The 13,492-nt window shown below is 38.7% G+C and overlaps 1 protein-coding gene across 2 annotated transcripts in view; it reads right to left on the bottom strand.

The window, feature by feature from the left end:
• The window catches only part of AK4 (adenylate kinase 4), a 68,024-nt gene that overhangs the window by 25,431 nt on the left and 29,101 nt on the right, over positions 1 to 13,492 (bottom strand). For both annotated transcript variants that reach the window (XR_013376418.1, XM_077892148.1), the window contains exon 2: positions 6,985 to 7,104. Coding sequence is in view for 1 of the 2 variants with exons in the window: in XM_077892148.1 (XP_077748274.1) it covers positions 6,985 to 7,104 (120 nt within the window). In the remaining variant the exon portion in view is untranslated. The remainder of the gene's footprint in view (positions 1 to 6,984; positions 7,105 to 13,492) is intronic.

Here is a 13,492-nt window from a genome sequence, read left to right as displayed (position 1 = left end):
AATGTTGGTTAGAAAGTTAAAAAAATAAGTTATTCTTTCAAACTCAAGGTTTTAAATTTTAAACTTCCTTCTAACTCATTTCTAATATTAACTTTGATGTTTCCTCAGTGCCCTGCTTTTGAATTTCGTGAAGTGTTTAACTTTCTGACCTTGTATGCTCATATTTTCAGCTCTCAGACTATCCAATTACCTGTGGTTTCCGGGAACACACATCGTTAAAGCTCTATATCTTTTGCATATGATGTTCTCTCCACCAATAAAAGGTGCTTTTTATTCTTTCAAAATTTAGCTCTTGGTGTCACCTTCTCCAGGAAGCCTTGATAAGCTGCCTCCCTCACCCCTAAGATAAGGTCAGTTCCTTTCTCCTCAGTGCTACCCTTCACCTTTCACTCCCTCCACTGGGGCCCCCAGGGTCCTAGACTCCAACTGTTTATGCAGTATTTGCTCCTCCTAGACTAAGCCCAGGAAATATGTTCTTTCCTCCTCAGACCAATGCCAAGCTCATTGGGACACACAAAAAATGTACACTCAATTTGTGTTTTGATCTCTGAACCAAGTTTTTCTAGGGTGAGTTCAAATATCTGTATACATATGTTTTCCATATGGCCCTTAATGCTTTGCTTGTTAAAATCATTCTCTGAAAACACAGAGCAAATAAACAAAGTCAGGGTTGCCTACTATATGAAAATTGTTCCTCAATCCACAGCAGTGGTCAGAGCAATCAGAAGAAAGCCATTGGAAATGGATATGGGGACAGAGTCAGCAAAGAATTCAACCAAAAGAACAGGAGAAAAGACCCAAGGTTTTACCATGTTTTTTTGTCAGATCCTCAGAGCTCATACAGACACCAAGGACACTGAATGTAGGAAAGTCATAGGATAAAAACAAAGTTCTTATAGCTTGGATTGATTGATTGACTTATTTCTTTATAGTTTTACTTATTTATTCATGAGAGACACAGAGAAAGAGAGAGAGAGGCAGACACACAGGCAGAGGGAGAAGCAGGCTCCATGCAGGGAGCCCGCTTGATCCCGGGTCTCCAGTATCACACCCTGGGCTGAAGGTGGCGCTAAACTGCTGAGCCACCCGGCCTGCCCTAGCTTGGATTTAAAGCATAGAAATCAAGGACAATCTTTACTACCTAGGGAAGCACAAAAGTGGAATCATCACTAGATCCTAAATGCCACAAGGGCCAGGTCCTACCTACTATGTTGCTCTACTGTGTGGTGTCTTGGTGGTGCCTGGCACAGAATTGGTGCTCAATAAATACTCAGTTGTAGGAAGAATTATGGATACTTAGAACCAAAAGCAATTTGCACAATTGCCTGGGACCATTAACAAAGAGGTTGCAGTAGCCTTAAAGGAATCAATAGTTAGACATAAAGTCTGAATGGGCTCCACACTTTGGATAAGGTATATCACAAGATAAGAGCATGCTAAATTTCAAGTCAGGCATCACCAAAATGACTCTTCATAATATAATCTTGCTGAGTAATGGTCTTTTCCTGTGTAACTCATTATTATTCCCGTTTAGTTTTATTTAGAGTAGATACAGACACCATTTCTTTTTTCTGCCTACTTTCCTCTGATGAAGTCATGTGTTCTTCCCAGTACACTATTCAATCTGAAATTAATTACATGACTATAAATCCTTTCATTTAAGAATACCTGAATATTTAATAATCATGTTAGAAAATATAATCAAATATAGGTCTCAGGTATTATAATTCCTTCTTCCAAGAAGGTGATTAAAAAAATGTCAAGTTTGTTTTAAAAGAAACTTTCAGATGCTCATTTTGGAGAAGATTATTATGGCTACATGGTGACCACATGCAGTTCGGTTTCCTGGCATTCACTTTTTACTTGCTTACCCAGGGCTCTGTGTAAATACGAACCTTGGAAATAGCACTGGTCTGAGATCATTTAACTTTGAGGGAAAACACACACACAAACACTACACACATTCAAGCAGCTCTGACTTTTGCTTAAAAAAAAATCCCAGAATTATCTACAGAAAGCACCAGTCAGTCAGTATTCAACACTGTGCTGAACCACAAATGGAACATACCACCATGGACCCAATGGATGACTCTCGTTCCAAAGGGACCTTTATTCCAATGAAAGGCTTAAATTATATTCCACTCATAATGCCAGAATTTAATGCTTTTTCATAAACCAAATTCTGACAACAAATTTGAAATATTTTGATACCTCACCTATAATAATATGGTAAACAATTCTGTTATATCTTGCTACCTGGAGATAAATTAAGACTGAGTTTAAGAACCTGCAGGTTTACTATTTTAATACACAGGTCAGTAGTCAAATTTAGAAATGAAAAGCTCTATTACTAATACCTCTCCCCACTCACCCCAACCTGCTACCAGTCCGTTCTGTAAAAAGTGAAGAATTTATATTTGTTTTAAAGAGACGGTTACTGTCTCTTGAGGTTATGGTTTTACCTCAAGATCACCTAGTAAGCAGTAAATACTCTCTTTATATGACTAAAAACAAAACAAAAAAAAAAACAAAACATGGGATTATAACAAAATTAGAAGGCTTATAGCACATTCCATTTCCCTAGAATATTTGTCTTAAAAATTAAACTATTTGTTTCAACTGTTCTCACACATTAAAGTTCCAAATAAATTAAAGAAAGACAGAAAAGGAGGAATAACCCCCCCACACACACACATATATAAACATGTATTGATACATAGAACAGTGTTTCTTGCCCAGCTGAAAGTACACTGCAAAGATAAGGTAGTTAGTGCTGAACCATTTTTAGCAAAGACATAGCTGACCAAACCACAGAGCACTCAGCCACCCCATCCAACAAGCCCCCTTGGCTTGCATCCACTCTACTTGGTTCCACCCACCATTTGCAGATGCCTCTTTACAGACATATGGACTGAAATGATGAGTCATCTATCATCCAGAATTCTTTTCTTGATCTTTTCACATTCAATCACCTTTAGCACTCTCAACAGGCACGTCCTCCGCAGAGCATGTGCCCTGTAACATAAGGAGTCTAAGGCTGAACACAGAACGAGGCATTCCTAACACTCCTCGCTTTGCCAAATGGATTTCTTCCAGAGCTTTAAAGGAAAATCACAGCTGAAAAAAGTGGCCAGATGAGTCTTCAAGGAGAAAGATACAAACTAAATCAGCTAGGATACTGACGCATTTCACTAAAAACAGGCCTGTGATGCAAAAGAACTTTAGTTATTTGCCCTGAGAGGATAATTTATGGCAAGAGAAAGCACAAGAAGCATTCCATAACTGAAACTGATTTCCAACTTCACATGGCTAAATATTTTTGAAACTATTTCTGAACTTAACACTTCATGTAATCACACACACACACACACACACACACACACACACACAATTCAGGACCTGTATATCATGTAGAACAAATAATAATAACAAAATATCAGACCTATATATAGCACTTATTATATGGCAAGCATTCTTCTAAGGATGTTACATTACATTCATTTACTTCATCTTACAAACCCTTTTCTAATCCCTGCTAGAAAATGAGGAATAAAATGCCCACAGAGGAAAGATCATTTGCCAGGTCACAGACTGGCAGCAAATGGCAGAGCTGGGAACTGAGCGGGCAGTCTGGCACCCAACTGGAGTTAGTGGTTATTACACTAACCACCACCTTTCCAAAGGAGTTTAACACAGACGATCCTTTTTTAAAACAGACATCTATTCTAAGTTTACTAAAACTACACCAGTTTGCTTAACAAGGTGACAAACTTTACAATTAAAGAATTTAAACCAGTCAAGTGGTAGCAAAGCCAAAGTTTATCCATCATGTAGATATCCAAATATCTACACAATGAGGATTAGAGGACTACCTTGTGTGAGTCAGTGTGTAGCCCCTAGAGAAATTAACATGGCCTAGAGAACTATAGGGAAGGTGAGGACAGCCAAGAAATAAAAAGCTCAAAGCTCGCAAGGCAGTAAAAGAAAACCCCAGGGCTGTAGTAGCTAACCTCAGTCATCATAATTCTTGTCAATTCTTCCCCTTCAATCCTTTCCATCCCACTGCCATTGCTCAAACTCAAGCTTCCAGTCTTCTTTGGTCCAAACATTCCAACAGTCTCTCTTATTTGGTTTCTAGCCTCACTTCCTCCCTGCCCCAGCACCTACTCTTTCCTCTACTGCTAACAGAACAGTCTTTCTGAAACACAAATCTCATCATGTTATAGCCCTACTTAACAACTTTAGCCAACAATTTCTAGTTCTGCCATCTTTGTAGTGAATCAAACACCATCCACTCCAGGAATTCCCCTTCCTGCCTCTGCTTGCAGGCCCAGGAAAATACTAAGTTATGTCATCCTTCTCTTACCCAGTTCATTTGCACTTCTGCAGAGATCTGCCTTCCAACCCCATTCATCAACCTGCAGAACCTCTACTCATTCTCTTTTATCCATGGTTGATCCAATCCCTCCTCCCACCGCTAGAATATGATTTTCTTCTCTGTGCCTGCAAGGTTCCACATGCATATGCTTCTATGATGCTATCAGTAATATTTTACACATCTGATATAAGCCCCTTAAGGGACAGGAACAGTGTCTTAGCATTTTATCAACAGTACCTAATAGTTTCTGACACACAAGAGAAGCTTTATTCATTACTGCCTAAGGAATAAGAGCAGGCCTTCCATAGGTCATGATGGCCTTTCTCTTCTGGTTCTCTCTAGTCCCATGAGAACAAAGTTCCACTTTTTTTTTTTTAAGATTTTATTTATTTATTCATGAGAAACAGAGAAAGAGAGAGAGGCAGAGACACCAGCAGAGGGAGAAGCAGGCTCCATGCAGGGAGCCCAATGTGGGACTCAATCCCGGAACTCCGGGATCATGCCCTGGGCAGAAAGCAGGTGTTAAACCACTGAGACACCCAGATGTCCCAAGTTCCACATTTTTAAATCCAAATTCTAGAAAGATATGATCCACTTTATAGTCAATTTTCAGAAGACCTACAAAGTGAGGAATATATGTTAAATAATAGTTCACAAAGAATGCTGCATAGAACAAATCCTACAGGGTCTGGGTAGGTGTTGGGAATGAGGTGGGGGATTCTAAGATCCAATAAATGCAGAGATGCCTCATGATGTCTCCTTCAGTGAAGAGTTAAACTGCATTATCATATTAGAGTTAAGTAAAGAAAACTTGTTTAATTTTGGTACTTACTACCTTTGGGCACAGTAAGTGCTCAATAAATGCTAGCAATTTTTAATATTTAACTTGACACGTTTGTTTTCTTGTCTAGCAATTACTAACCCTGCACACTACATACTGTGAGAAACACTGATATAGAATTAAGACCCCATCATAGGGATGCCTGGGTGGCTCAGTGGTTTGGCACCTGCCTTCAGCCCAGGGCATGATCCTGGAGACCCAGAATCGAGTCCTGCATTGGGCTCCCTGCGTGGAGCCTGTTTCTCTCTCTGCCTATGCCTCTCATGAATAAAATCTTAAAAAAAAAAAAAAAAAAAGACCCCACCATATTAGTCATTTTGGAGATTCATGGCTCCAGAATTAATTTAACAGAAATACAGGCAATCATTTTAAATGTAGGATAATTCCTCTAGCTTCTCTGTGGCAGGCGAACATCAAGGCTTCAACTGTCACAACTTTCTGAAACTTCAGTTTCACCAAATTAAGATAGGATTGACTGCCTTGTATGAACTAAAAACAACTGCTCTGCAATGGAAAGAAGTTTCTTACAGATAAATCTCATCTGCCATGTTGGGTTCCTAGAAAGTAGTATATTAAAAAAAAAAAAAAAAAAAAAGAAAGAAAGAAAGTAGTATATTCATCTAGTTTCTATTTTCATTATACCAAGAAATCTTACTATTTAAGAGTAACACAAATAATCCATCCAGTCCATTTTTTTACCTTTATTAATGGGCAAACTTAAAGTAGAAGACTCTTAATTATAGCTTCATGGAGAATAAAACTGCAATTTGTTATGTGTGAGCATCTGCATACATTTCCTATGTGAAATATCACAGCAGTCATCAAGGGGCCCACATGCCTGAAAAGCTTAGGAACCACTAATTGAGTCTTTAAATCAGGTCCAGGTATTATTTAAATTCATATTTTTTAAAAAAAATAAAACAGTATCAGAGATTGTATCTGTTTTTTTATATCCTTTCAAAGTTAGCTTATGCATGTATTTCCATGGGTACATAGTAATACCATACCATCCTTCTGTATTTACATAAAAACAGTATATGATATTTATTCTACTGCACCAAGCTTTCTTCATGCAACATTATATCCTAGAGATCTTTCCACATCAACACAGAGGTATACAGTATTGGGTTAACAGACATACCAATATTTAAGGCATCCCTATGATACTTATGTTGTTATCAGAGTCTTGCTACTTACGAACAATGCTGAACATAGACAACCCTGATGAGACATCTTTAGGAAGAAAGCTTGTAGGGAACTGCTGAGACAAGGAGTATAAAGATTGCTAAATAGCCCCCCCAGAGGTTGCCAGTTGTATACTCTCAACAGTATTTATTTTCTATACCATCAATACAAGACTTGTAGGTTTCCTACCTTTGTTAACCTAACAAGTGAAAAATGCTAACTCATGGTTTTGATTTGTGTGGCCTATGAGTGAAAGAACCTCCGATTTAAAAGATGAGTTGTATGTATGACAATAAGCACCATTGGAACTGGAAAACTGGGAACAGTAGTGGGAATTCAGTAAAGTCTGCTTCACGTCAATGGCTCTAGGAATGGTGGTCTGGCGACAGAGAAATGAAACGGCTTCACCACAGTGGGTTTCCATCATGTTGCCAAATTGGAATATATATGCCTAAGTAAACTGACTGAAAATTGAGAAGAAAAAGTGTTTTGCAATGTGTAAGAAACTACAAGAATGTGCAAGGGACTGTGCATAAGCAACTCTTCACAGAAATCCAGCTTACCCACAGGTTCAACTCACCATCTAGTAGCCAGTGCTGGAGGCGCCTATTCTCCAGTTCTGACATCATCAGGCGTGTGATCACATGATCTGGAACCAAAAGACCCTTCTCGATGTACTGCTTTGCCATATCACCAACTTCTAGTAAAAAAAAAACAAAAACAGGAAAAAGAGACACTCAAAAAAAAGCTTAAAAAAAAAACTTATGTGAAATCCTTTCTGACAGTTTTGCCTTCCCTCCCATTCCTCCCTGCTGGTATGCAGGGAAAGTTACAGGTAGACTTTTTGGGGGTAATTTTTAAAATACTGGTTTCAATAATAATGGCTTCATCTCCCATTTGTCTCCCACAGAATTATAAAAGCAGCTTTTAAAGATTTACACAGACAGAAATAAAAATAAGAATACAGATTAAGCAGAAAAGATAAAAGCAAGGAATAAAGCTTAGTCCCAAAGGAAGGTGGTACACAAAGGCCAGGAGAGAAGTCCTGGTACTTCCTCAAACTAAATCACGAAGTGGACATTGAGCCTCCCAACAGTTTATGACAACAAGGAAATGTGATTAATGACGCAGTTCATGGTTTACAAAGACTAACAGAAGCTGAGAAGCACAAGCAATCCTTAGGGACCAAAGGAAAACATTTCCACTGGTCTTCTAGATAGAATCCTGGATAATCCAAATAGGTTTACTTCTTTTCATGAACCTCAATATAAATAAATGGCACCTAGCTGACACGGTTGTAAAAGCAACTTAGTGTTGTTAGTGGAATGCCAAGTTCATAAAAGGATATGCATTTTTTAATAGGGGGAAAATGCCTCTCTAATTTTAAAATAATTTCTTCTATGTGGAAATCATGAGTTGGTTCAACAGAACAAATTATCAGATTAAATCTCTTAAACTTCTAGGAACTATTTTTTTTTTTTAAACCAAGATGAAGTCCTCTACTCTCTAGAGAAATGAAGAGTAGAATGAACCACTGAGAACCATACTCATGACAGGCCAATTATGTTCTTATAAAAACATAAAGCAGAATAATGTTACTGGAAAAAAAAGCTCAAGAATCACTTTGCCCCCCACCTTTACCTTGAATAACCTTTCCTTCCCCAGACTGAGTCTATACTCCGAACTCCAACTTCAACCCTGAAATATGGGCTGTGAAGAGCTCTGTATCATTTGATTACTACTATTGGACAAGTAGCTCAAAGTTAGATCCAGTGATGCTAATTCAGTAACATGCAATGGAAACAACAGCAAGACATAGCCATCAGTGAATGTACCTAACTAAGCATGCATGTGAACAAAATGCATTCATTAACCAAGTATTTACTGACTATACTAGGTGATAAGTAATAAGGTACAAAGGGAGCAGTGAATGAAAGTTGCACCTTACTGATATGTAAGTAGTGTTACTTTCATGAAGAGTAACAATCATTTAACAAAGTAAGTAACTCATGTAATACACTATACCAAGCACTGTGCTTTAAGCACTCCAAATGTATTATTGCATTTAATCCTCACAAGTTCCTCACCTTCAGATAGGAACTCATATTTTTATGACAGCTTTATTGAGATAAAATTCGCACATTGAGATAAAATTCGCACTCACCATCTTACAGTGTGTAACTCAGTGATTTTTAATACATTCTCAATATTGTGCAACCATCACCATTATCTAATTTCAGATCATTTTTATCACCCCAGAAAGAAACCCTATACCCATCATCAGTCCCTCTCCATTGTCTCTCTCCTCCCTTTATCTAGCCCCTGGCAGCTACTAATCTACTTTCTTGCCTTTACAGATTTGCCTATGCTGCATATCTCATATAAATGGAATCATGTGGTATTTTGTGTCCAGTTTCTTTCACTTAGCATTCTTCAAGGAGTACTTCACTCATTTTCATGATTATTATTATTGCATTATATGGATATACTATATTTTGTTTATACACATCAGGTAATGGGCATTTGCACTGTTCCCACTTTTTGGCTAATATGAATAATGCTACAATGTTCATGTGCAGGTTTTTGAGTGAATGTATGCTTTCAGTTCTCTTGGTTATACCTATATGGTATGTATGTTTTACATCTGAAACATCACTGTCAGACAGTAGGCTGGGAGAAACTGGCAAGTTTGGTGCTGCCCTACTCTGCAGTGGGCAGGCCAGCCCCCCATGCCCTGTTCTTAGTCCCATTTGCCAAACTTTAAGATAGATTTAAATAAAAAAACATACATATTCCAAGGTGAGACCAAGATGTGAACTGGCTCTAAAATCCCATGAGGAGACAGAAAGAGTAGGAAACGTCTTATTTGGAAAAGAAAAGACTCAGAAGAGGATGTAATAACAATCCGCCCATATCCTGACACTTGACATTTGGAAAAGGCATTATCTTACTCCGATCCCCAGGGCTCTCAATCAGGACTAGTTATGGGAATTACAAACAGACAGAAAAAGTTGTGTAAGAAATGTCTGAATGGAGATTCAAAGATTGCCTAAGAGGGGATATTGTGGAGTGATTCTGAAAACTTGTTGGAGATTAGGTTACACTAATGTTTAAGGTTCCTTCAGTTGAATATTTATGATATTGGGATACCTCTGGACTCAGGAGTCTAATGCAGAACAGTATTCCAAATGGTGCCCCTGAGGCCTCTGAGTATCTGCTAGATGGCTCAATATGTACTCCTCTGACACCTCAAACTTATCACAGCCAAAATCATTCTTTCCCTTCCTACTCTGTGCTCTTGCCCTGGTATTTCTTGCCTCAGTCAGTAACATTATTCTCCTCAGATGTCACCGAAGAACAAATACCAGTTGTCTTCATTTTCTTGAGTTCTCCCTTCTTTTCATCTAACTGAACGTGAAGTTCCTGCCATTCCAGCTCCACAGTCTGTCATATCCCAGACAAATGATCAAAACATAAAAGTGCAACAGTCTTGTGAACAAATGATTAAACTAAGGGGATGACTGCAGAACAAGTGAGGTCACTGTGAGGAAAGCACGATGGCCCCGGATGGCCATGGTGGTTAACGGGAAGGCACAGCTTATTAAAAATCAGAGCTCAGAGAATGAAGCAGTGAGTTATACTCCGAAACTGGTTCACATATCTTTACATGGTGAAGAACTGACAACTGACCAAAGAATTAATAAAGGATCTCACAGCTAAGATCAAAGTGGGTCCTTTACTCATAGCAATCCTTGACCTGCTACAAAATCAAGACTGCTTTTCTTGTCTGTTGTATATAAGTCAACCAAAAGAACAATTATATTAAAGTCAATTCTCCATTCTTAACTTACTTCACTTCTCAGTAACATCTGAACTTGCTCCTTTGCATAATATTGTTAAAATATTAATATAATCCTTTAAAAAATCTGTTTTAATTATTATTTTAAAGTAATTTCTACACCCAACATCGGGCTCAACCTCACAACCTTGAGATCAAGACTGGATGTTCCACCAACTGACCTAGCCAGGCACCCCCTAGAATAATCCTTTTAAAATGCAAGCCAACTGTGATACACCAATGGCTTCCCCTCTCATCTGCAGTATAAGCCAAAGTCCTCACCTTAGTCTACAAGGCCTTGTGTAATCAGGCCACCGTTCTCTGACCCCATCTCCTACTCTTCTCTCCATTGCCCACTCTACTCCACCCACACTAGCCTCCTTATAGTTTTCAGAGGATCACAAGCATGCAGTCACTTCAGGGACTTTTCATTTGTTGCTCCTTCTGCCAAGAATTTCACATGGATCAAGCTCTCACTTCATTCAGATCTCTGATTAAGTATTACCTCAAACAGGCTTTCTGCCCTATCTAAATAGCACAAGGACAAACATATTCCCTCATCATCCTCTAGTCTCTTACCCTGTTTTGCACTATTTTCCAGAACTCCAGATCTTACATATTATATATTGATCTATTTTTTAATCCACTTTCTATCTCCCCCAACCAGAATATTATTAGCTCATTCAGAAAATGGAATACTTTGTTCAATGCCATATCCTCAGTACTGAGTATATAGTCTGTCATGTAGGAGATACTTCGTAACAATTTTTTGCACAAATGAATGAATGAATGAATGAACAAATGAACACCTTGAAGATGATGGATAATCTCCCGGCAAACAAAAAAAATCAGTCTAATCTTTTTGTACATCTGGAACCATGATCCCAAGATCAAACATGGCTCTCTACCTTGCCAGGTATTAACTTTTCCAAGGGAGATAGGAGACAAAATATGAGTCAGTACTACTTGAGACGGCCATGTCACATTTCACAGTTCAGTCTTATTTCATCAGTATTTTAAACCATGTATAGAGATGAACCGGGTCAAGTAGGCAAAATGGGGAGAAGGTTATGCCATGAGCCAATGACGCAGAAGCAAGGGGCTGTTCAGCATACCCGGGGGAACTTCAAGTATGAAGAAAAACATACCATGAGATGATAGAGCTAGACAGGTAGGGTAAGGAGTATGGATTTTGAAAGATTTTTTTTAATACGTAGTTTTAGAAATGCCATTCCCACAGCCAATACCAGCTACTATTTATTTATATTATAGGGCCCAGTGCAAAATGAAAATATGGAGCCTCCCTGTTAAAACATTTTTAAAAATCTCTAAATGGCAACAGCAGAGCATTAAACTAAGTGCCAAGTCCTCATGTTAGCACACAGGTGGTCATATGTTCACAATGGTGACATCTGGATTGTGTTGGCATGGTGAAAGCAACGGAACCTTTAACAATAATCCAAGCAGGAGACAAGGGACTGCATGCACTAAAGCAGAAGCAGAAGTGATGTGAGAAGGCATTCTGCCCCTTGAGAGTAACTCTGAGATAGGGAAACGGAAGGGACCCCAGGAAAGACTGCTTTTTGGTACCTCTATTCTCCCTAGGACCTCCACCCTGCCTTACACATGCCTTGAGGTATGTCCTCCTTGTAAAAGTCAAGGAGAGTTAATTATTTCTTTGGAGTCATCCAGCACAAGAGATAACGAGATAACCTAACATCTAACGAGTGACTAGGCAGGGCTGTCATGGAGGTTTTTCAAGACTGACTCCAGACCTCTTGACACCATAACTCCTGGCTCTGGGACCTAAGTGATTTACAGGACACCCAAGTACTCATCCTTATTTTATCCAGTTCCTGGATGCCTGAGAGGACACCAGGGCAAGACCATAATCCTCAATAATAAAAACCCCCCAAAAAATAAAAAATAAAAAATAAAAACCCCAGACCCCAAGCAGAGAGGAGACTCATTCTCCTTTTCCTTTCTGAGTCTCCCAGACACTCTATCTTTACACCCTCAATAAACTGCTCTCACTTCCTACCAGCTCCCATTTGACTTCTACCCTGCACAAAGCCAGACTCTCTTGGCTGCTCCTGCAAGATCCCTTCTGGGTCCTCAGACCCAGCCTACCCACATCACCTTGAGTTAATCCAACAGAGACAAGTCTAAAATAACTCTGGAAGAATTCCAGAATCATCTTAATCCAATTTACTAAGTAAGAGAAAGATCTAACTGCAAAACATACTTTCCAATTATTTTTGGCAATTTGAGCTCTTCTCCGGAGCAAGAGACAACACTTCACCTAATCTGATACAAATTCAAATTTCCACCACACCTCTCAATCCCCACCTGAATGAAAACTTGGAGAGGTCAAAAGCCAGAGTCAAACAGACTTAATGGTATATCTGCATCTGAATGAAGACCTCATTACAACAGCAAAAGGAGATAAAATACTGGTCAGAAGAGACAGGGGCCCATTCCAAAACCCAGGACCTTCATCTGCCCTTGTCAGTTTGCTTGGAAGAGAAAGTAGTATCATTAAATGCTAATGCTAGCACGTTTGGATAACACGCATACCTGCTCCAATTTGTCAAGTAGTATTCCAAAGAAACTTACGGAGCTTTGGAACCATGAAGTGTGTACACAGACGTGCGTGTGCACATGTGCACGTGCACAAAAAAGTCAGAAACCACCAGGAAGTTTTCAAAAACAATAAATTTAGAGTGCCAAAACTAGGCTAACAGCTTTGCATTTTTTAAGCTTCATAACAACAAAAAAGAAAGTCCATCATGTGTTTTGAAGACTGAACGGAACGTAATAATCAAGGCCATGTCTGGAAAAACTTTCCTCAGAAAGGAAAAGATGAAGCGCAAATTACAAAATGGTATATATTACAAAATTATGTGTGCATGTGTTTAGATATATATTATCATCTTCAATGTTAAATATTAGAAAAAAATCAATATTCCACCTATTTTACAACAATATAAATTTTGTGCATCTCATTTTGCAATTACTAGCAAATATAAATTAAGATCTTGGTAACCTCCTTGAGATATATATTTTTTCGATTTTTTTTTGGGGGGGGGGGTTGGATTTATTTGAGAAAGAACATGAAGGGGAGAGTGGGGCAGAGGGAGAAGCAAATTCCTCACTGAGTAGGGAGACTGATATGGGGTTCAATCCCAAGACCTGCAATCATGACCTAAGCTGAAGGCAGACATTTAAACAACTGAGCCACCCAGGCACC

The sequence above is a fragment of the Canis aureus genome, chromosome 3, assembly GCF_053574225.1.
Source record: "Canis aureus isolate CA01 chromosome 3, VMU_Caureus_v.1.0, whole genome shotgun sequence".
Lineage (NCBI taxonomy): Eukaryota > Metazoa > Chordata > Mammalia > Carnivora > Canidae > Canis > Canis aureus.
This window is presented reverse-complemented; position numbering and strand designations above follow the sequence as displayed.